Raw genomic sequence first — 25,742 nt, 5'->3', positions numbered from 1 at the left:
ACTGTTTTAAATTTTGTAGCCACAGTCTAGCACAACATTTGACACATAAGAAATTACACATCTGTGCTTGGTTCTGCAACTCCTTATATTAACTCTTTAAACAAAGAAAAAAGCTTAAGGGATCATTTTATTCTATACATGGAGTTCTTAAAGTGACCGAAGCTCAAAAATATTGAAATCTTATTTTTGTGGGCAATATACATTATAATTGAGGTATCTTTTGGAGCCAAAGTGTCCTTTCCTTACTGAAAAGAATGTAGAACAGTCCAATTAGAAAGAACATATAGAACTAAGTTCTGACTATTTTGTTTACTCAGCTTAAAATTTCCTGCGAAAGGCCAGAGAATACATCTCAGGCTTTAGGCTCCTGCAGATTACTTGACTGGCTATACTGGTACATGGGATGTAATAGTGTACTGAAACGTCCTATTTTTCTTTTCCTTTTTTTTTTTTTTTTTGCTCCTGTTGGCCCACATCAGGATTTAGTAAACTTGTTGCTTTGTTCTTAGGGTCAACTGCAAGCAGTATTTCATCAAACCAAATTCTGCTTTTTAAACTCAGTGACCTCTGTAAACCCCCTAAAGAGAATTGAAATAAAGCTAGCACATTTTCTTTTTGGTATTAGATTTTGTATTTACGTGAATTATTGAAAATAGCTGTTATGTAACAACAAATTAAATGCTTTCTGTTTTCTTATCTTTATGGATTCAGTCAGGATTCAGAAGCACTATCAGGTGAACAGATCTGGAAGCATGCTTGTTTACTTATTGGTGAATCTGCTTTATTGTCTTAATTTGTTTAGTTGAAGTTCTGGTTCACAGATTGAGGGAAAACTGCATAAAATGATGTACACTATTTTAGATAGATGGCTGGTAGTACCTATCAGTATATCCTCTCTTTCTTATGGATCCCCCTTTTTAACAATGTATTTAATGAAGTTCTTTGGCTCCTTGGTTATCAAGTTAAGATATTCTCTTTTAACTTAAAATATATGTATAAAAATAATTTTATGCATATTTTATAGTAGATATTAGCTAGAGTTAACAAAAAATGTATTTTTTACTGAGGAGCAATCCCTAATATTTTGCAGCCCAATGAATAGTAGTTGTTTTCTTCCAGGAGTATAATTTTCTTGAAGGTAAAATATCTTTGTATTCTTATTAATTATAGAAGTAATTGTAGCTTATGCTCAGTTGTTGGTTGAATGAATGAACTGAACCATGCTTGTAGAAATGAATAGCTACTAATACCATCTATCATTTCTGTTTATAGGTACTACCATTTAAGGAAACTTTCTTGCCAGCAAATCTATGATAAAAAATATAAGTAACAGAGGAAATCATAACTGTTATTTGTCAAGTGACGAGTTTTTAATGTCAGAATGGCTCACCTAAAGCGACTAGTAAAATTGCTTATTAAAAGATATTACCATAAAAAGTTCTGGAAGCTTGGTGCAGTAATTTTTGTCTTTATAATAGTTTTGATTTTAATGCAAAGAGAAGTAAGTGTTCACTATTCCAAAGAGGAATCAAGGATGGAAAGAAACATGAAAAACAAAAACAAGATGTTTGATTTAATGCTAGAAGCTGTAAATAATATTAAAGACGCAATGCCAAAAATGCAAATAGGAGCACCTGTCAGGCAAAACATTGATGCTGGTAAGAGACCCTGTTTGCAAGGATATTATACAGCAGCAGAATTGAAACCCGTTCTTGACCGCCCACCTCAGGATTCTAACGCACCTGGTGCCTCTGGTAAAGCATTCAAGACAATCAACTTAAGTATTGAAGAACAAAAGGAAAAAGAACGTGGGGAAACAAAACACTGTTTTAATGCTTTTGCAAGTGACAGAATTTCTTTACACCGAGATCTTGGACCAGACACTCGACCTCCTGAGTATGTTGAAGAATATTCATTGTTTACTGTTTATCACCAGGGTTGTAGGGTAGAGGCATTAACTAAGGAAGTTGCTCGTTCTTTAGCCACTCTGTGGCAGAAAATCGACAAATAGTGTTTATTTGATGTGTATTATTTATTTTTCGCTTATTATCGAGGTTTGATATGCATATCTACGCTTGGTGAGGAAGAGCAGATGTGAAAATTTATTAGCTTGGAAATTAGAAAACTGAATTCTAGATCTGACCTCTTGTCCACAAGAAAATCTTTTATTCTTAACGGCTGTAGTTTTCTCATGTACTTGGGAGGAAATATTTGACAGTTTTTATGCGAAATGTAGGAGGTGGAGTTTTCATTTCTCTGTGTATTGCTACAGAATAGACATGTTAAAAAATGTGCCAAGATTTTGGAGCTATAGGATAATAATATTGTATGAGTTTATTAACTAAGTCACAGACTTTGTGGCTACTTTCAGTGCATAATTATATTTCAGAATGTCCTGTATTTTGTAAGCTTCCTCTTAAAGGAGAATATTATTACAATTACTATTTCAACTATGATTTTTTCTCTAGAGTTTTGTCAATTAAATTCTTATACCTATAGAGTTGTCTCCTTTTAGCTACTGGGAGGCCAGCATTCCTTTTTATTGAGTCACTTTGTCTACATGTTTGTCTCAAGTATATAGTGTTTTGATTAATATTTACCCTCAGGTTCTGCTGTGCTTTCTCTTTATCCTTACTTAATAACCATTTTGCTATATGTTCAAATGCTATATTTGAACTGATATGGCTAAAATGAATTCCAGTGCCTTCAAGCCATTGGTAGATTTTTGAAAGCACAATATAGGCAAACTCGTAAACAAACAGTGCTTACACATTTTGCTTTCTGGTTATAACAGAATTACATTTGTTAGTGAACCTAAAGAAAAGAACTTTTGTAGGCTTTGGTCTATTGTGTTACTCAGGTTTTTCTAGGTTTATTATTATGAATACCTGTTCCAACTATATGAGTCCCGTAATGTTGTACTAGTGTAGGTTGGATTTCTGTCACTCTTTTCTACTCTGTATTACTCAAGGTTAAGTTGCTCATTGTTTTTAAATGCATGTATGAAGAAACAAACAAATGTCCATAAAATATTCTAGCTGTTATAGCAGGGCACAGTATAGTTCCTTTTTTATATTAATAGATTTGACTGTAGTATTGAACTTTACTGATTTTGGGATCAGTCTTGACTGAAAAGTAATCCACATCAAATGTCCATAAGCATGATTTTCATTCTTTGACATGACAATCAGTGTTGGCTCCAGATGGGCTTTTTTTCCAATATAATATTAAGAAACTGCAATAATTTTAGATGTTAGTTGTTAAATTGGTGAAAATAACTAAGCACATTAAGAACATTTATTGGTTAGAGTGAAGATTTAATTATTTCTTACTTTGGACAGCGTTTTGTAAAGGTGATGAAGATTTAATTGTATCATACTTTGAATGTAACCCTATCAAAAGGAAACAACTTTTCTGAAGAATTGCTAGTATTTTGCATGGTTACTCTTAAAGCCAGATGGTCATGTGACTGATAATTTAAGCATGTTTCCATATGCAAGATTTTTCAAATAGTTTAACTAGAAATCACAGCTACTTTGGCAAGTTATTTTAATTGCACTATTTTAAGTGATTTTTTAAAGCATAAATTTACCATGTTTGTTAGTTCAAAATGAATGGAGTTTATGGAATCATACAGTGAAATTTTATCACTTGCGTTAATGATATAACGTGACACTTTTACTTAGTTATCAGTTAAGCAAGTAAATTCTAGCTTAAAAGAGGGGAAAGCTTTGCGAGATTGAAGTGACAACATATTATTAGTGTGAAGTTTTGTACAATTTTATACTTTAAATCTTAAAACCTTTTTTAAAATTTATTTTTTTCATTGTACATGTTTATGGGGTACAATTTGATGTTTCAATCAAAACCTTTTTTAAATTCTTGATTAATAATGTATTAATTAATCACATGGCAAATAAAGGTAGGAAAAAATAAAATCCCTAAATTCCACTTCTTCCCCAAAATGCTTGTGAGACAATAAATCATGTTTCTTCTCTTTAAAAAAGAAAAGAAAATACTATATTACAGAGTTTTTCATAATTTTTATTTATAGTTTATGTTGGCTTATAAACCTTTATTTGTTAAAAATGCAAGCTTATATTTAGTCATGTCTGTGTAATTATGGTTCAGTTGTATATATGAATAATCTGTTTGAGCTTTATTTTTAATTAGTGGTTTATACAAAATTCTGTTTAGAATAACTTGCTTTCATCTACCAGTGAGGAAGAGTATGCTTATTTGCTTATGACAAGGCATTTGTATTTCATTTTGAAATCATAAAAGCACTAGAGAGCAAAAATCACTTTCACTCAGAACCACCCTCTCCTTTTCCTTCTCAGTCCTGACACCTCCTGATATTTTACTCCCAATCTAATTCCTTTTTTCTCACTACAAATATTCCATTCTAAAGACCTGCTCTTAGAAAAGGATCTCAAAGACATTCCTATTGAGGTATGGCTATGAAAGTAATTAATGAAGAATTTGTAGATCTTTTTTAGGTGGCTTTTCCAGGCCCCCAGTGTCACACTGTGGGCTATGGTTTCCCCATTGGCCTTGGCAGAGCAACTGAAGTGTATTGGGCACTTATCTCCATGAGTGATTGATTTACTTCCTTATCTTTGGGTCTATACTGTTTAATTGTTCATACACTGTATTTATAGTGCCTTTTGCCTGTGTGGGAGAATTTCCTAGTTTGTTGTCCAAAATGTTCGGCCATTTGTGGTTTTTAAGTGACCTTAAAGATACAGTTGTTTTATTTGTTTTTCATTTCCATAGACCACCCATGGTTTTATTTTATGTCCCAGTGTTTTGAAGTCCTCTCCTATGTATTATTTTATTTGATCCTCATCTCAACTCAGCAGGCTAGGAGCTGTGATTATCTCTACATCTGCACTCTCAAAGACTGGAGACTATTCAAAGTGACCCACACCCCAGTGGCTTAATATGAAGATTATTGTCATCAAGGAAGACGTTGTAATAAAAACGAATTCAGGATCAATTTACTGTCAATGTTTTTAGCTAATGGGTAGTAATCAGTCAAGAGTACTTATAGTCTCTCTCCCTGTACCGGTGAACCTTTCAGATGGTGACAGAAGCACATGACTTTTAACATGGATCTTGGTCTTTATTTTAAATTTTTAAATTTTTTTTAAAGGAAATTTTAAAATGCTAGGCCTTAATTAAGCAGTAGATCAGATTATTAAAGCAAAATCTTTAATATAACTGATGACAAATGGTAGTATTTAATAAGTACTTGCTGAATGATGGACATTTTAAGAACGTAAGTTTATGGTCAGCTATTTTTTCCCTTTTTGTTTCCATATATAGATTAAGAAAATTGATTAAATATACTTGGGAAATACTTAGAAAATGTATGTACTTACAAAAGTATCTTATTTAAGATAATCTATATAAAAAAGAATATTCATTTAATAAAGTTACACAATTTTTTGTTGCAACTAAGAGAAATGATTGCTGCAGGAAAGGAGAAAAGCTTCTTTTTGATTGAGCACTGATAAGGATTTTCATTTTTACATGTCTCATGGGTTATTTTCACTATTTAAAATATTATTTGTATTAAAAATTATTTTTGTATTAAAAATATTGTTGAGAAAGCTTACAATAACATGTTATAGTCATTGGCATGTTGTAATCGCTCTCAGTGGACATGATCTCTAGGTGGGTGATCTGCTTGTAAATAATTTGTTTTGCTGTGTTTCCATTTATGTATCATTAAGATTATTTCACATAGAAAGAAACTACTTACTACCATTTTTCAGTGATAAGGATAAATAATGATAATTTTAGCAATAGTATCACTGTGAAATAAAGTAATAAAATTCATAATTGTTCTTCTACTTCTTTGACTTCTTCTAGATGTATTGAACAAAAATTTAAGCGCTGCCCTCCCCTGCCTACCACCAGTGTCATAATAGTTTTTCATAATGAAGCGTGGTCCACGCTCCTTAGAACTGTCCACAGTGTCCTCTATTCTTCGCCTGCAATACTGCTGAAGGAAATCATTTTGGTGGATGATGCTAGTGTAGATGGTAAGAAAGCACATGCAAATTAGATTGTTTCGCAAGTAAATCCATGTGATGGCATCCAAAATCTATTTGTTCATATTGTCTTCTCTGTATGCTATCTTAGAGCTTGAACATAATAGTTTGGATGGTATGTATGATGCATGAAAATAGAATCCAAAGGTGTCTATATTCAAATATTTTGGGGTGCAGAAATGTATGAAACACCATTATTTATTACTATATTATTTAAATGTGTTGTAAGGCATAGTTGTTAAGAGTGCAGACTTCAACCCTAAGTTAGGTTGCCTTGATTTGAATCCCAGCTCTAGTCCTAACCAGCCATGTAACTTGGGCAAGTTACTTAACTTCTCCGCCTCAGTTTCTTTATTGGTAAAAGGGATATAATGCCATATTGCATCAAATCCAAATCACCATTTATTGTAAGATACTCTATTATATTCTGTACACAAGAAAAAAAAATACTGCCTGTTAGGTAATATCCCATCAATTACAAAATGTATCCAGATTCCTGAAATGGTGAGTGGGTAAAACATGAAATTATTAACCTGGTTTATTTCATCATTTCTACCTACAATTCTAAACATCCCCATGGTTTCAAAATTAAATATGCTGAGTGAGTTGAGGTTATGTTCTCAAGTTAAAATAAATGTAGGTGGAGTAAGATTATTAATAACCAGAGATTTTTGACCTAGATGTGAAACCTATCCTCCAAATGGGGAAGTTTTATAATTTACATCCCCTGGATTCAAGTTACACACTTCAGATCTCTGATTTGAATCTATAATCCCCTTTCACAGATTACTTTGGTCAATTGTAATCAACTGATTTATTTATTGCTTGATCTATTCTGAATTTTTTCATATTATTTGTCTAGTTGGACCACAGTCCATGGAGTTTTAAGTGATACCTGATTAAGTTCTGCACATCTGTCATATGTGTTACCTTAAAAAACAAAAGCAATTGAATATAGATTTTATCTTAGATATCTTACTCTTTTGGTTTCTTGAAAGTTTCCTCTCAGATGATTTTTAATTTGTTTGATTTTCAAAGTAGTAGGATGATGAGGCATGGTAAGTCTACTTCTAGTAAGCCTTCTAGTAAACCGTCTTTATCTAATTGCACAAAAGAAATTATAGAATTAAAGGGAATCATAGTGAAAAGCAATCCATTCATAATTTTCCAGTTTCAACCATTGTAGTATTTTCTTTCTTAGTCGCTGTCTAAATAATAATCATAATGTTTATCTAATTATACTCATGTCAGAAATCCCATTTTAAAATCTGACATTTTCACCTAACATTGTTATTAGCCTGTTTGTTTTACCTTCAAAAATATTTTTAATGACAATGATGAACTAGAAGCATTTTACTTAACCATTCATCTTTTTTTTTTTTTTTTACCCCATAGTGTTACTATATGTTATAATGCAGTAAATATGCTTGTAATTATGTCATTTTCCTTCTTTTAAATTATACCTTTAGATAAGTTAGGAGAAGTAGGAATGCTTGGTCAAAGGATCTAAGTATTTTTATAATTCTTTATAGCAATCAACAGTAGATTTGAAACAGTTTTCTTAACAAAGTTATCGTTGCACGCTAGTGTAATTTGTCTTATTGAATCAGTCACAGAGCTATTCAATGAGTACCTACTGTGTGTCTCTTATTGCTGTGAAGGGGCTTATGAAGTAGAAACTAGTCCCTGATTCCAATTTGCTTAGGGGAAAGCCACATAAATATGTGGATAATCATGTAACAATGAGGTAGTTAAATACCAATGATAGCAAAATAAAAGATAATTAACATTTTCATAGTATAGACCACATGGTGAGTCCTGTATTAAATGCTCTGTTTGTACATTAATCTCTCATTTTATCCTCTAAGCAGTCTCCTATGATGGTAAGTCCTATTATCCCTGTCTTATAGATAAAGAAACCAAACACAGAAAAGTTAAAATAGTTTGCTCAACGTCACACAGCTAAAAGTAATGGTGCCACAAATTGAACCCAAGATGTCTGATTTCATATAGCTTTGTGCTCTTAACCTCCCAAACAAGTGGTGTGGATTGGAACCAAATTTAGAGGGCAGATAAGAATTTACGGGAGGTTCAGATGTTGTGGGTAAATAAAACATTTCTTAACAAGTTCAAACAATGAGAGGGTTTATTGAAGAAATCTGTACTAATTCCATTTTTAAAAGTCAATCCCCATTAAGACCTTTGAAATTTTACAAGTCTCTTAAAGCAAAAAATATTTATGATTATATTTTTAAAACAAATTGCAATCCTGCTTGTCTTTCAGAGAATTATTTCTGAGGTGCTTAGAAGGTGTTTTTAAAAGCTGATCTATTACTCTGAGACAACAGTGTTTAAGATAGATTTATTTTTCCATAAGGAAAAATTTGTTGTTCCTGGATTCTCACCTCCCTCATGAATGTTTAAGCTTTAAATAACTCTTTTATCTTCACTACTGGAGAGTTGAAAAAACATATAACATCACAGGTAAAGTCAAAATTATCTGCATTTGCTTCTGAAATCTGGCAGAAGCAAACATCTACCCCAGGACATTTATTTACTTTCTGTTATTCCCAAATCTTTCTGAGACTGTGCCAACTTAAGTGGCCAAGAAGGCCACTTAAAGACCTGTATTATATACTCAACAAGGAATCAAGAATTTAATGTTAAAAAAACAGGCTTAAGAAGTTGTTTAAAAATCTGAGCAACACTTGTTTGACTTGATTAATGGATTTTTTTTCTTTCACCTACTGTCTCAGCTTTTGCTTATTATGTATCTCATCCAAATTGGAATATTAAATATCTTAAATTACATACCCTTTACTAAAATTTTGCCTGTTTTTAACTTCATTCCTGATTTACATACTCCTTTTTACTTTTATATTTTTGCTGGAAAAAATTTTGTCAGGAGACTCCAGAGCTTTTGAAAATTTTCTGCTGACTCTTTGTGGAAATATTCCCAAATTGCTGTAAGCCCTGGACTTTCCTACTTGCCTCTTTTCAACATTTTGGTTTTAAATTATTTTGATCACTGCCTAAGTATCAGAGAATCCTTTTGATACTTGTCATTTTTCTTTAAGATATCCATATGTAAATACCAATTTTAAAAACTGTTGAATATCTGTATGGCCATATTCCATTTATTTCACACTCATAGTCAATCTTCTTTACCTCTCAGTGAGTCTTCTTAACTCCTTGGGTCCACTCCATTTGAAGTCTCTCACTTTCTCCCAAACACACTATATTTATTAATATGAAGTATACAGGATAAATATGTGTTATAATGTTTGTGTTACAGTAGGTATGATTTGCATACATAGCCTTTTTATGCCAGTGAAGAGATAAAGATAATAAATTCATTTTACTAGAAGAGCACATGCACTGTTAAGATTATGAATTTGGAGGAATCATTGCCCTGTGGTTTCATTAGCTTTTATATGTTATATATGAAAATAAATTTTAAAAGAGTTAATCCTGCTTTTTTTTTCTTTACAGATTACTTACATGATAAACTAGAAGAATATATAAAACAATTTTCTATAGTAAAAATAGTCAGACAAAGAGAAAGAAAAGGTCTGATCACTGCTCGGTTGCTAGGAGCAGCAGTAGCAACAGCTGAAACACTCACATTTTTAGATGCTCACTGTAAGTATATATGTGTAGACATAGTTGTAACATTTTCCCTTTCTCTTCCTCTAAAAGGTAAGGAAGACTTTTCTTTAAATGCCTAATTGCATTTTCTTTAACAGTATTTTCTACCGGTGATTATAGCAGTGATGACCCGAGTAGATAAAGGCTCTGCACAGGAACTTCCTATTACTTATACAGAGTTCTTATATCCTTTGGGTTTGTGTCCTCAACTTTAGTGTCCTCCAGTGATCAGTTTTCCCAGCGAGTTATCCTTGCCTGGATTTTTCTTTCTTTCTTTTTTTTTTCATTTTTTTTCATGTTCATTCTGTCTAGAAAAAAAATTTTTCTTCTTGTTATTTTTGATTCCTGCACTTTAAAATGACTGAAAGTTTACTTAAGTATAATCAACTATATCATGAAACTTCATCCTATACTGCTACTTTTCATTTTTATATTTTATTTCTTTTTTTTTCCTGAAGTTCATGGATGCCTTCTTATGCCAGGTAAGGGATGCCCCCTTCCAACTTCTGGTAAACATTGTCTATTTTTGTTTGGTTTGGCTGCTGTTGGGTTTTTTATCTGTATTTTAATTTTTTTCAGTGTCAATGTTTTTAAAGTATTTAGAAAGTATTTTTAGAGTCAATGTATTATGTGCATGCTAGGTACTACTAAAATGTCACTTAGTTCCTTGAGCTATAAGTTTAGTGGGTTTTATTCTTGGTATGAGTATTTAGTTTTGAATTGGCCAGCCCTTAGGTTATGTTTAACCCAACAACTGGTTTTGAGCATGTGCTAATTATTACAGAAAGGTTTTTGGATTTGCTTGAATAGTTTAGAGCCCTCACATCCAGTACTCTTTTAATACTAGGCATTTAAAAAAAACAGAGAGCAGTCTAAAGATAATTTTAGAGATGTGTTTAGCAAAGGAAAATGCCATTCTCTAGTGTTCTTTCTCCTGTTCCAAAATCACAATAAGGTCAGACTGGGCATTTTTCTCCTTCAGGTGAATGTGTCTGGTGGTCCTGCTGAACCATGACCGCCAAATTTCACTCAGTGGGGAGCCCAGAATATTACTGCACAAGAATTGTCTGGACTCACTGTGTGTTGTGTGAGACAGCCTGGCCTGTGACCAGGGCCCCGACCTTTCACAGGACTCCGGGTTTCACTTTCCATTAGTGTTGGGCAGCTTTGAATGGTCCTTTTCTCTGACTGGTAAATTCAGAATATTCTGACTTCTTGACTTATTTTCTCCTAAAATTTTGTTAGAGAAATGAAGATTTCAATTACTGTACCTTACTTCAGAGGGAGATAAGTTTAAATAAATTAGAACACTTTTCGGGCTAGATGATGTGAATGAGCAAAAACTTATCTTTGATTCAGAGCTCATTGTAAAGGGAAACATATCATCTGGACCTTAAATACACCACTATCATTTTGCTTCTTTTCTAGGAGAAAAAGAGACCATCATCTGTAGGGAAATTTTCCTAACTAATGTTATATTTTGCTTTACCTTTTTCATCCTACCCTCATTCTGTCATAAGAAACCTTTAAGAAATCTCCCCTCCTGAAGATCTATTGTAACAGCATGGTGACTATAGTTAATGATGACATAATGTATACTTGAAAATTGCTAAGAGTAGATCTTAAATGTTCTCACCCCCCCCACACACAAAGACAACCATATGAGATGATGAATATGTTAATTAGCTTGATTGTGGTAATCATTTCACAATGTATACATATATCAAAACATGTTATACACTATAAATATATGAAATTTTTATTTGTCTATTATACCTCAGCTGGAAAAAAAAATCTCCTCTTTATAAATGTTCAAAACACAGATGACTTTGTTATTCTCATTTCTTGATAAACCTTCACCCAATCGACTAAAGGAAAAACTCTTTAGTGTTTTCACTTAATTAATTAAAATTCCATTTTCTCCAGGTGAGTGTTTCTATGGTTGGTTGGAACCTTTGTTGGCCCGAATAGCTGAGAACCACACTGCCGTCGTGAGTCCAGATATTGCATCCATAGATTTGAACACTTTTGAATTCAATAAACCTTCTCCTTATGGAAGTAACCATAACCGTGGAAATTTTGACTGGAGCCTTTCATTTGGCTGGGAATCACTTCCCGATCATGAGAAACAAAGAAGGAAAGATGAAACCTACCCAATTAAGTAAGATGATTGCTCTCAAAGTCTTATATTATCAACATATACCATACATTGTGAAGATGTATGCACTCTTTGCCTTTCCAGCAATTGTCTGTGAGGTAATTCATACTAACAAAATAAAGAACACACACATTTTATGTACAGAGAAAAGTCATTTATTTATGTACTTACACATAATGTTACTGAGTAGGAAATAGAATTAAATGAGCTGTTATGTCTTCCTCATAAATCATTACTTAAGAATCTTAAAGCTGGAGATGGCTGGTTGATTGTTTGCTTAGAGGTCAAGGGTTTGGATCCCCATTCCGGGGCAGCCACCAAAAAAAACCCTTAAACATGGTTAGTAAAAGACACTTAATAATTTTGCTCTGCTGGGAGAGGACAATTTAAAGTATTTTTTTCTCTCTAAACTTGAAAGATAGCATTTTTAGTTTTTATTAATCCATGTAAAAGCTTTGAATTTGTGATATCCCTTTAATTTGTGAATTTGATTCCGTTCTTAAAATATGCTATTTTATCTTATTTAATTTTTATAACAAAGTTTGACAATGGATTATTTTTCAGAACACCCACTTTTGCAGGAGGCCTTTTTTCCATATCAAAAGAATATTTTGAGTATATTGGAAGTTATGATGAAGAAATGGAAATCTGGGGAGGTGAAAATATAGAAATGTCTTTCAGAGTAAGTTTATGGAGATTAAATATAGCACATGTATTAAACAGAGAAATATATTGTGCTCTAATAGGCTGGTACAGATTATTACAGATGTGTGCAGTCTTTACTTTTTGTGCTTTCTAAAATTTAATTGCTGGAAATTTTGGAATAAGAATATTTCCTTTTAAGATGTCACTTAAAGTATTTATTCATTGTTGCCAGTGTAACAAGAGGAATCAGTTAAACTGTGTTCAGGCAGTAATAGCAATTAATGCACTTGTAGCTGCTGAATTCCAGCCAAGATAAATATAATTAAATCTAGTGTTTCAGGAAATGAGTTGATTATCAAGGAAGTCAGAATGGAAAAACATGTATGTATAATTTTAAAGGACATTGAATTTAACTCTTTGGAATAAATGAGCTGAATTTTTTCCTATACACATTAAGAGTAAATGTGAAAAACAAAACAAAAGCTTTGGATAGTCTCCACATGTACCTTATGTATTTGATTTCATGAGTTTATTTGCTGTAATAACTTTATCATTCATTTTTCATCTCTTAAGCTGGAATGTAGTGGGAAATGAACTGGACTAGGAGTTAGAAGATTTAAGTTTGGGTTCTGGCTCCATCACATACTGGGAGTGATGATCTTAGCCAAGTTTGAACTGCTTAGGGGCAGGGGTCTTGTTTTATTCATTTCAGTATTTCCAACCCCTCATGCATGTTGAATCTCAAGCCCAGTTTCTTTAATTGAAAACACGACTGAGTTTTCTGATTTGTTTAAAAAAGAAAAAAAGAGGATGTGATCACTTGTTCTAATACTAGCATATGCTATTAAATATGACTTCTTTTCATATTTTTTGCTTAGTGATTATTTATGACAAAACCAATTATTAGGATATTTAAGTGAAAATGTATTGACTTCATGACTTGCCATTTTATTTAGAATTAATGCAAATATGTTTTTTGATACTTTCTCTCTAAATAGGCATGAATTCTTTATGACCAACTACTTCATAAATTTAATAGATTGTACTTAGGTAAAAATGGCTATCTGCACTTGCTTTCTTGGTTACAAAATTGAATATGCCAGGAGTACATAGAATCTGGGTCCACTTACACCCAGACTACTAGTTCATGCCTTAGAAGAGAAGCCCTATGGTTTAAGTGAAGTGATCATGTAAGTTGTAGAAGATATAAGTGGAATGCACAGAGCCTCTGGTCTTCTGTGCATGTTAGAGAACTTGCATAATTGTTTGCATAAGAATAAATTTTGGAATTTATGAAAGATCTGAAATCACTATTTTTTAGCTTACTTTCTGAAAACATGCTTTTGATATCTTTAGTGTTTATACCATTTAGTAAAAAGCTTTTTACATTTAAGAAGTTAAGTCCAACAGGCAAGGGAAAGAGACTATTCATGAAATTATAATGACTCTCTGTATTTTGTTTTATTAATATCTTAAAAGTGAACTTAAAAGCAACACTTTGATTTTCCTAAAATACTGTAAATTTAAACAAATATCATTAATTATCAGGTATGGCAATGTGGTGGGCAGTTGGAGATTATGCCTTGCTCTGTTGTTGGACATGTTTTTCGCAGCAAAAGCCCTCATACGTTTCCAAAAGGCACTCAGGTGATTGCTCGCAATCAGGTTCGCCTTGCAGAAGTCTGGATGGATGAATACAAGGAAATATTTTACAGGAGAAACACAGATGCAGCAAAAATTGTTAAACAAGTAAGTTAGAACTAAATAATTAAACTACAATAAAAATCTATACCAAGTTCCCATTTCCTCTCGCTTATTTGAGTCACCTCAAGTACAAAAAATTCAACAATTATCTTTGAAACTAAGTTTTTTTATTTTAGCTCTTAAAATATATAACTTATAGATGCCAGTTTTCTCTTTTTTAAAGGAAAAATTAAGTAAATTGTTTCTAAAAAATTTAAGCATTCTACTTGATATTATCCTTTTTAATATGAAACATATTATTTGTAACTGCCTTGGTTCAATATTTTACTCAAAGAAAATAAGATTAAGTAGAACTGCTTTTTACTGGTTTTAGGAGATGTGATTAACACCTAACTAAAGGTTCTAAGTGGCTTTTTGAACTGGAATAGAGATAATGTAATGTGGCATGAAAATAAACCAGGAGTATTAAGGCTTTTTTTTTTTTTTCCCAAATTCTAGTTCCACTAGTCACTGGAGATGTTACCTTGGCAAATCCCCTTTCAGAATGTACAATGGGAATAACATTCATAGGGTGGTTTTGAGGTGGCCGGACCTTGAGTGCTCAACATGTTTCTTCTCTCTCCTTCCCTGTCGTGAGATGAAATGCATGTCCTCCTCTTTCCCAGAGAAACTATGAAATAAGGAAGTGATAAGTTCTAACAAATATGTGGTGCTCTTGTTATTAACCTGTCATAGATAGATTCTGCTCTGCAGAATTGTGATGCCTAATGCATTAGAACTGAGTTCCAACTGTCTTAATATTGAATGTGCTAAATTAACTGGAGAGTTTAAGAATGTGCCTCGGTGGATGGTACCCAACTCTTCATAGGAAACAGTGCTAATTTGCTGGGGGCGGGGGGGGAGTATTTATTAGGAATCAGGGGCATCAACATTTTGCCTGTGTGTTAAAGAGAGACCTGGTCCACCTTTTCTTTGGTCTCTAATATCTTCCTGTAACATGTCAGTAGGATGCAAACTCAGAGCACTACTTTTTTAGTTTGCTGTCTTTTTACCCAAGGCCAAGACAAATCGGGCAGATTTTGTACTGCACAAGAATACTTGGCTAAGCAGGCAAGTGGGCACTAAACGAAGCTTATACTCTACTTGTTGCCCCAAAAGGGGAAATGAGCCAGCAAAAGCTTGTTTTTACCATGAGGCACATAGATATATCTAGTAAAAATACATCAGCTACCCAGAAGTCCTTAAGTCATACTTTTTTGCTAAAACAACTGAGTTTAAGACATGGAAGTTGCCATAAGAAAATATTTTCCTTCTTTGAACCAATAAGCTTCAGTTTTACTTTTTTATACATTTAGTTATCAAATACAATTTTTGTATTAGTTCATATTTTGTTGCTGATAGCAGAATACCTGAAACAGGATAATTTATAAAGAAAACAAAATTTATTTCTTACAGTTTCAGTGGATGGGAAGTCCACGGTCCAGGGGGCACATCTAGTGAGTGCCTTCTTTTGGGTGGGGACTGTCTACAGTAGGGTCCTGTGGTGATTCAAGCAATCACATGGAGAGAATGGCAAGAGCTCTCTTGTGTGCTGTCTTTGGAAAGCCACTAGTACACACCTATTATAACTCATTACTCCATGAATGAGTTTATCCATTCATTAAAGCATAGTCCTCACAATCCAATCACCTCTTAAAGTTTCCATCTTTCAAATACCATAATCTGATTTGCCACCCTCTTAATGCTGTTGCAGTAAGGATCAAGTTTCCAACACACGAACCTTTGGGGTTGACATTTGACCCACAACAATTTATCTCTAAAATCTTGCCTGTAGACCAAATACATTTTCAGTTTAATAGTGCTTTTTTTTTTTTTAAATGTTCTTAGTCCCTTAAAATAAAGAAAAATAAAATGCAGTTAACTCAGAAATTGCCTCTTTCTACTAAAGATCTAGTCAAGGATATTGTTAAGAGTAAGCAATACCCTTAAGTTAGAATAAAATGATTCCCAACTATGTCGTTTTTTTGGTGGTGGTAAGTTTTTTGGTTTTTTTTCTTTTCTTTTTGGTAATAGATTTTATTTTTATAGTAGGTTTAGGTTTACAGAAAAATTGAGGAGAAAGTACAGAGAGTTTATGTATCCCCCTCCCCATTTCTCTTATTATTAGTATCTTACATTAGTGTGGTATATTTATGGACCAATATCAACACATTATTGTTAACTCAATTTTACAGTAGGGTTCACTCTTTATGTTGTACAGTTCTATGGGTTTTGCCAACTGTATAATGCCATGTATTCATCATTGCAGTATCAGAATAGTTTTGCTGCCCTAAAAATCCTCAGTGTTCCACCTGTTTATCCCTCCCTCCCTCCCCTGAAACCGTAGCAACCAATTTCGTTTTGGTTTTTGTTTATTTTTCTTGGTGGTAGTGGTTTTTTGTGGTCTTGACTGAGAAGAGATATAAATTGTCTTATGTTTGTTTATCTGTACTATTTATCTATACCTGCTCTCTCACACCTCACTTGACAAATCAATTTTAGATATAAAGTTGGGACTAATTTTGGATGCTTGCACACCATATCTGTGCCCACAGCATTTTACTAGTGATCTTTGTCCTGTAGGGGAGGTTTGTGGCACAAATGAAGAATAAAATAGCACAATGTCAGCACTGCAGTGGTGATTCTCTTTGAAGCCAGAAATGAACAGGCAGCCATACTTGTTGCCTGAATAAGTGGTGAATGCTGTTAAATTGTGTCTTGCATTTTGGCTCAGAATTTTTTTAATACCTAGACATAAATACAAATAGTAGCATTGAAAGTACTTTTTCAGTGCTTTTTTTTATTAAGCATTCCTTTCATTTCTCATCTTTTTCCAGAAATCATTTGGTGATCTTTCGAAAAGATTTGAAATAAAACACCGTCTTCAATGTAAAAATTTTACATGGTATCTGAATAATATTTATCCAGAAGTGTATGTGCCAGACCTTAATCCTGTTATATCTGGATATGTGAGTATTTTCCTGTTCCTTTTTTACTTGATGTACTCCTTGCCACCAACATTTATGTGGTTCAGGGAAAATTGCTGAAATACTTTCTGATTTATTGCTTTTGAGATTTTACATTATTATTATTAACGTTATTTCCTGAAATTAATTAAAAATATGTAAACTACATAGATTAAAGAAACTTTTTTATAACTTGAAATTTTTCCTTTAGATTAAAAGCGCTGGTCAGCCTCTCTGTCTTGATGTTGGAGAAAATAATCAAGGGGGCAAACCATTAATTTTGTATACATGTCATGGACTTGGGGGAAACCAGGTGAGCACTGTATTAAAAATTCTCCCTTACAAGCACAAGTAAGATGTTGCATATTTTTCATAAATCTTAAATCAGTTTTATGCTTAGGTAAATTTGCATGTGAAATGTTTTTAGACTAAGTTTGGCAATTAATATTAAAGTTGTAGAGTACTTTATTTTGGCTCTGAAAACAATTTGAAGTTTGTCTTGACATTCAACAGAAAGGAAATGATAAAATAATAGAATATTGTCATTTGAAATAAAAAAAATAGGATCTTCTGTGCAGATCTTCAGTACTTTGATGTTTCTATGACTATTGGCATGGTGATTTTACAAGATTATACATAAAGGCCATATTTAACTGTATTTAATAGCAAATTACATTGTGTTGATACCAAACAGCAGCATTATAGGTTATTTTTGTTGGCCCCAATATTATTTCAATATGTCACCCCTCTTCTCCCCACTCCCCCAGAAAAGGTATGTACTTGATTCTCCTTTATTGGTGACATCTACGCTTGATACCAAATTAAAACTCAAATGTTAAATGTTACTATTTAGCTTACTATGGGTAGAGAACATATTAACTATTAAGTTTCTGGTTTTTAGCTTCCTTCTCTTACCTTTTGCAAGTTAACTCCTGGAAGGGTTAGACTCTATTTCTCTTATTTGTTCATTCAACACATTCACTGAGTGACCCCTGCATGCCCAGGTACTCTGATGGAGTCAAGCAATTTAGATTCTAACTCTTTCAGGAAATCTATATTTCAAAACCACCAGTTACAGCCAGTGTGATAAGGTTTGGGATAAAGCATTCAGAGTGACCTGAGGGTATAAAAAAGGGCATTTGAATTAGACTGGGTGCCCATACATTTTTTCTGGGAAAGATGACATTTTAAAACATTTTTTAGAAGAGTGAGTAGGAGCTAGTGAGAATGAGAACAGAATGAGAAGAGTGTGAAGAAAGGTGTGCTAAGGAGAGCAGCCTGCTGTGTACCTTTCTGGGAACTGCACGTCTTTTGGTGTAGAGTCCAAGATGTGTGTGGAAGATTTTCATGATATTAAATATTCATGATGTCCTGTTTTAACAAGATGAGACTTTGATGATGTCAGATTTAGGAAGAAAGGATCAGTTTATCTCCTGGTCCGTTCTCTCCCATATTTTATCCTCCTCACTAGGCTTAGCTTAATTTCAGCTTAATTTCCTTATTCACCTAAACCAATCAACCTACTGAGCATAGACAATGCAGATGTCCAGAAGCCAGAGTTGGTGAACCAGATCTAATGCTGGATGATCAAGGTGTAATTCTGAAATGGAATGGAGATATTTATAGGCACATATAGACACCTATATCTACATATACATATATCTCTGTGTGCATATGTGTGTACATAAACATACATGCATCTTTTAAAAAACTTTTCTTTTTCTATATAACTATTAGAAGAAAAATAGTTATATAAATAATTGCATTCTTTTGTAGATAACACTGGACTGTACTACTAAAAATTAAGGTTTAAAGCAAAGAAAAATATTTCCTTATTTGTAAATACTTTATTAAAGTATTTGTAAATACTTTATTAAATGTAAATACTTAGAAATTTCTCTCAGGATTCCTCTAGCATTACCTTACCTTAAGAGTTGAAGATATATTGCATATGTTGTTTTATTTGTTTTTCTGTTACCATTGCCATAAAGATGTTTTTATAGTTCTGCACCTGAAATTTCTTTCTTTCTTTCTTTCTCTCTCTCTTTCTCTCTTTCTTTCTCTCTCTTTCTTTCTTTCTTTCTCTCTTTCGCTTTCTTTCTCTTTCTCTCTTTCTTTCTTTCTCTCTCTTTCTTTCTCTCTCTCTTTCTTTCTTTCTCTTTCTCTCTTTCTCTCTTTATTTCTTTCTCTTTCTCTCTTTCTTTCTCTATTTCTTTCTTTCTCTCTCTCTTTCTTTTCTTTCTCTTTCTCTCTTTCTCTCTTTCGTTCTTTCTCTCTTTCTTTCTTTCTCTCTTTCTTTCTCTCTCTCTTTCTTTCCTTCTTTCTCTCTTTCATTCTTTCTTTCTCTCTCTCTCTCTTTCTCTCTCTTTCCTTCCTTCCTTCCTTCCTTCCTTCCTTCCTTCCTTCCTTCCTTCCTTCCTTCCTTTCTTCATGAGATACAAAACTGATTGTCCCCCCTCCTGCCCATGATGTGGGGACCAGATTCATACTGGAGGCATACCTATTACCAGAAATTACTTTAAAAATACGGAACGCTTCAGGAACTTGCATGTCATCTTTGCACAGGGGCCATACTCATCTTTTCTGTATCGTTCCAATTTTAGTATATGTGCTGCCGAAGTGTGCACTGAAGTGACTTTTAAATTACAAATAGATATAGCTTTTAGAAATTTGGGGATGAAGAAAAAATCCACATATTTATTCAACAGATATTTATTTAGAGCCTATAATGTAACTTGCACTGTTACAGTAGTGAAAAAGACAAAGTCCCTGACATTTTTTCTACAGGGAAGGAAAAAATAAATATGGAATTTGGGGTAGGAAGAAAAATAAAGCAGGTAGGAGTATAATGTGTATGGTGGAGGGAGGGGGGATTGTTATTTTCAGAGGTTTCAAAGGTTCAGACCTTTCTGGAAGGGTGACCTTAGGTTTGGGAGAGGAACCAAGTTCTAGGGGAAGAGCATCCTGGAGGAGGGCAGAGACCCAGTGGCAGGTACATGGAGAAAGTAGAAAGCCAGTGTGGCTGGAGCAGAGCAGTCCAGGCAGAGGGGGAAAAATGTGGTCAGACACACCCATCAGAGACCTGGTCACATAGGGCTTTGCAGGCCACACTAAGGAACTTGGATTTAATTCTGAATTCCATATGAGCCATCGGATGGTTTTGGGCAGGAGAATATTATTATCTGTTTTAAATTTTAAGAAGTTGACTCTGGCTTTTGTCACCCTAAAACAGTCATTGATTTTATTTTAGTTTATTTCCTTTAAATTTATTTTTAATCAAGCCTTGCACTTAAAATACTTTGCAAATTTTAGTTCTTTGCTAAAATTTTGAGATATACTGTTTCGATTAGATGATGGTGTTTTTATAGCATAAAACTCCATCGTAACAGTATTTGTGTATGGCAAGCAAAAATAAGTATTTTGGTTATGTGACTAAATTAGCCAATATACTGGTGCAACGCAGTTTAAGTCATAGCTTTATGAAACTTACTGCTTTGCTTCATCCACTTTCTCTTCCAGTGTGTTTGTCCTGTTCCTAAGTTATAGGTCTCTCCAATATTCTCAGCTAGGTAATTACTCTTTTTTGTTACCAAACTATTTTCAATCATTTTCTATTTTTTAAGTAATGCGGTAAATACAGGACAGGCTTTCTAGCCGTCTTTGAGATCTTAAGGTTTATTTTTCTTAGACAAGTATACTTAGAATGCTGTTTTCATCATCTAAACCTATTTTCTTCCAATATTTCCATCTGAAGAACTACGAGTTATAAAATGATTTATGTTTTGTGGGGGGGGGAGGTTGTGTGTGTATGCGTGTGTGTGTGTGGCAGGGGGTGGGGAGGAGATAAATTAAGCATGAGACTAAGACTAGGCGAGTTCAAGATATGTAACTTAATTCAGCTAATGTTTGTGGAGTGCCTACTCTAATATACATAAAGGGTTGAACACAATGCCTACCTCACATGTAATAGGGACTCAGTAAATGTTAGTTCTACTAATAATTTCATTATTGAAAATCAATTATGTTAACTTATTTTATCTTTGGAATGTCAACATTATGAAATACTTGATTTGTAATGGAGGTTATTACTAGATACATCACCTGACTTTGGTCTGTGGAGAAGCCAGCTAGCTACACAGACAATTTTAATAAAGTGCTATAAATAAAGTGTTATTAGGTTATCTCTAATATACTATAGGAACCTTGAAAAGGATGTAATTTTGCTCAGTAGGACAAATTCAGGGAAAGCTGAAAAAGAAAGGTAATATTTGAGCTGGCTCTTGAAGGATAAAAAAGAGCCCGGCATGAAAGGGTCAGAAGGGTATTCAAGGCAGAGTGCAGGTAGTCAAGCAGTATCTTAGAGTTATAGACACACAGTTCTGCATTGGTAGAATTGTGTGAAAGGAGAATGGTGTATAACTGGGGTAATGGATGATAGAAATTCTGTGTACCAATTAAAGAGTACAAACTTTATTGTAGCAACAATAGTGATTTACTTAAGCAGGGGCAGTAGGAGATTAAACCAATGCTGTAGAATAACTGGCAGCAGATTTGATTGCTGGATTATAAGAGCAGAAATTGGAGGTAGCTGGAGGTATTGCAGTAGAACCCTCTGAGGGTCTGAGTAGGGGAAATGAGAATACAGAAGTAAGAATGGATGGGATGGTAACATCTGAGGAAAATCAAAATTCAGTAGAACTAAGAGACTAATTAATTGGACAGGTGGGGAAAGAGAAGCATCAATAGTAGTAACAATAGCTAAAATGTATCAAGTGCATACCACGTGCTAGTTGTTGTTGTAAGTGATTTATGCATATTAACCCATTTATCTTCGTAACCCTATGGGGCAGGAGCTATTAAATTACCCATTTTACAGGTGAGGAGACTGAGGCAAGGAGAGTACCTTGTAGTTGGTAGTTTAATGAATATGCCTTTAATGGGGATGAATAAGAGAGAGAGAACATTTGTGGGAGAGAGGAAGACGCAGCTAATGTGCTTGCTAGAACTTTCCAGGTGCTGTTCTGTGGATTGCCTGTGTTAGCCTCCATTCTACCTGATAACTTCCAGTTTCTGATATGGGGAGGAAGACAATATTTTCTTAAGTAGGCACTTGTTGGTGATAGATAGAAGGAAGGCTATAGTATCTTCTATCATAAAAACTCAACTTAGGGCCAAGCCTGTGGCACACTTGGGGGAGCGCGGCGACGCTCCCGCCGCGGGTTCGGATCCTATATAGGAATGGCCGGTGCACTCACTGGCTGAGTGCCGGTCACGAAAAAAAAAAACAAAAAAAACCCTCAACTTATGTTTCTGATAACTATTTTTATTGTATTATTTTGTTGAAGTGATTCATCACTAGTAGTATTGAATAATGAATAATGAAACTAATTCATTATTTCTAGTGATGAATTACTTCATCATTATTCATTAAGTTGCTGGGTTGTTTTTTTTTTTTTTTTTTTTTTTTTGGCAGCTGAATATACAAGGTGCTTTTTTCAGTAACAGCACTCTTCCTTCCGTAGTACTTTGAATATTCTGCTCAACATGAAATTCGGCACAACATCCAGAAGGAATTATGTCTTCATGCTGCTCAAGGTTCTGTTCAGCTGAAGGCATGTGCCTACCGAGGTCATAAGACAGTTGTCACCACAGAACAGATATGGGAGATCCAGAAGGTACCTCAGTGCAATTAATTCATTCCTTTATTTAATTTGTTGATTACCTCTAATTGCTTATCTGCATAAAACATAGTACATTAAAATTATCCATTAGACTTTCTCTGCCTTTACTATGTATGTCTACCCGTGTGATATGAAGATATATCAATGAATTCAATATCCTTAGGGACAAAATAATTGTACAGTTGCTTGATCGAAGCATGGTTTACACAGATCAACTCTTCTATGTATTGTTAATAATAGTTGCTCATTTTTATTGCTTTTTAGGGTTTCTTATAATGCTTCTTGTAACAGTTACTTATTTTTTTCCTGGCAGAGAGAAAAAAAGTCTTCTTATTTTTTCATTTAAGGGGATTGATTATTTCATTCCATTTTAGCACTTTTTTATGAATCTAGAATTGAGAGAATACATGACAGATCTCTTCTGTTTTTAAACACGTGTTTTTAGGTTTTGCTGGATGGTAGTAATTCTTAACTGAAAATTGTTCTGTGCAATACTAGAATACCATAAGACTGACTTTTATGATGCATGATTTTTTTTAAGTTTGTCACTTATGGATATATCAATGGAATAATTCCTGTTTGAAAACTTGATTCAAACCTTGTTCTGTATACCTCTCCACATTTATGTAATACCTTATGTTAATTGAACAGTACTGGCATAAATGATAGTGTTTACACCAGAAACTGACAAGATTTTATCAGACATAGTTGATCTTAGAAAGATTTAAACTTAAAAATGGAATGTATTTGATATGCAAGTCTCCCTTTAGCTTCCATGAGACCATAAAGTTGTTCTTATATTTATCAGTTAACTGTGAGTCTTGAAACTTAATGTTTGTTGTATTTCCTTTTGTTCTAGGATCAACTTCTGTATAATCCGTTCTTTAAAATGTGCCTTTCAGCAAATGGAGAGCATCCAAGCTTAGTGTCATGTGATCCATCAGATTCACTCCAAAAATGGATTTTCAGCCAAAACGATTAAGTGTTCCTTAAAATTAAGGAGTTGAAAAATGAGATATTCATTCTCATAAAACTGTGACTAGGCATACACTGTAGTTTTTGAAAATTATGCAAAAGCAGCTAATTGTAACTTATTCCAAGTGCATTTTTCTTATTTATATCTTTAAATGTCTATGTAGCACTGCTACAGAAATCCCATAAGTTTCTGTTTCAAAGCACAATAACTAGTGATACCAAAGACTATTTTTAAATGTTCAGATGTAGGGGAAAAATGTTTACAGTATGATGAAAGTGACGTCCAAGTAAAGTGACGTTTGTGTGTTTTGTACACCTGAGGATATGCATAGCTACATTCACACACAATTTAAGATATTTCCCCTAGTTTTTTCAGAGGAGGGAGTAATATTTGATACTTATATTTTTTTAACTCCTTAGAAATGGATCAATGAAGGTCAAACATTGGCCTTTCTGTATAAACCAGGAAATTTTTATACATCTAGAATTTATTATTTTAAAATGCAGGTAAACTTTTTGTCTTTTATTTACTTGTCTGTCGAATGTTTTCTTAAAAATAAAATTGAGTAAGAAGGAGAATATTTTTAACACTTAAATTTCTTGGAAATTTTAAAAATATTTTTTGGTCTGAAGCCCATTCCATTTGAAGCACTTAAGTCTTCCTTAAATGACTTTTTTAAAGTGATTGTACTGTGTGTTTTCCCAGAGCAATCCAAAAAAAAAAAAACTTTATAAATTACTATCTGTTGCAAAGGTGTCCTTTTCCTTTCTGCTAGTCTTTTTTTTTTCCTTACCAGATTCACTAATCTTGAATGTTTGTGATGTTAAATTTCAGTGTAGACTACCTGACTCATTTAAAGCTAAATTTTATTTGTTACTGATTCAATTATAGATTTTCTTTGTAATAGATTTTTTTCATCAAAAAGCCTTATTTTTATCTATGTGGAAAACACAATAAAAAAATCCTAAACGCTATTGTAATCATTTGATTAAGTTTTTTTCCTCTTTTTGGGTAAAATTTATAGTTGATAATAGGTGAGGGAAATATGAATTTTGTATGCTGAATTTCCAAACACCTATTGTTTTTAGAGCTATCAGATATTTCTTAAGGAAAATTAGAGCATTTGATGGTAATGGCCTAAAAAGTGGGGAATGGAGAAGATTCTGTTAGAATATTTAGAAAATTTTGTACCAGTTTCTGATAACTTTCCATGATAGAGTGATGTTTTAAAAATTTGATGCTTATTTAGGAGATTTAACACATTTTTGATTTTGGTGACTTTATACATAAATCTCTTGTTTTCTTATTCTGGAAGTAAAATAGGATTGTTTTTATATTTTAAACCTGGCAGAGCCTCAACTGTATAAAAGAAAACATTTCTTAAATATTGGCCTAATCTTCCCATTGCCTGTAACTTTGAACTTACATTAAAAAACCTGTATTCTCTAATTGATTACTATGCCAACTTTTATTTCAGTTCATCTAACACTTATTGTGTCTCTAACTTTGAGTCAGAAGTTATGATAAGCAGAGTAAGACTTATCATTACCTTTGAGCTATGTTTCATGGGGTAGAAAGAAAGAGATAATTTTGAAATGGATGGTGAGTTACCAGTATAATGTTATACTTTATGATGCAGATGACAGCTCACTATTTATATTCGATATTTCCTTTGTAAGTAAAGATATTGACCTATTACTATAGCTAATACTAATATGTATTATTAAATATGTACTAGTGCCCACTTACATGTGCAATTTCTGTTTCTCAATTTATCAGTCTAGATGTGAACATGAGAAAATGTTGCTCTTAGAGCTTGTTATATCTCTAAAAACAAAACAATACAATTTCTCAAAGGTATTTTAT

At 33.2% G+C, this 25,742-nt stretch overlaps 1 protein-coding gene and 1 non-coding gene across 2 annotated transcripts; one reads left to right on the top strand and one right to left on the bottom strand.

Moving 5' to 3' along the window:
• Nucleotides 1-1,346: 1,346 nt before the first annotated feature.
• On the top strand, nucleotides 1,347-23,882 carry GALNT3 (polypeptide N-acetylgalactosaminyltransferase 3). The gene is made up of 10 exons (XM_063113251.1): nucleotides 1,347-1,896; nucleotides 5,878-6,050; nucleotides 9,552-9,701; nucleotides 11,634-11,868; nucleotides 12,430-12,547; nucleotides 14,059-14,259; nucleotides 17,091-17,222; nucleotides 17,431-17,532; nucleotides 22,742-22,894; nucleotides 23,760-23,882. The coding sequence occupies exons 1-10, from the start codon at nucleotides 1,382-1,384 to the stop codon at nucleotides 23,880-23,882; spliced, it is 1,902 nt and encodes a 633-aa protein (XP_062969321.1). The 5' UTR covers nucleotides 1,347-1,381.
• On the bottom strand, nucleotides 19,740-19,846 carry LOC134365201 (U6 spliceosomal RNA). Its single transcript, XR_010021956.1, has one exon. It is a non-coding gene; the product is annotated as a U6 spliceosomal RNA (small nuclear RNA).
• Nucleotides 23,883-25,742: the final 1,860 nt, after the last annotated feature.

The sequence above is a fragment of the Cynocephalus volans genome, chromosome 1 (assembly GCF_027409185.1).
Source record: "Cynocephalus volans isolate mCynVol1 chromosome 1, mCynVol1.pri, whole genome shotgun sequence".
NCBI classification, from domain to species: domain Eukaryota; kingdom Metazoa; phylum Chordata; class Mammalia; order Dermoptera; family Cynocephalidae; genus Cynocephalus; species Cynocephalus volans.
The sequence above is the reverse complement of the archived record's forward strand: the minus strand, read 5'-3'. Positions and strand labels throughout refer to the sequence as shown.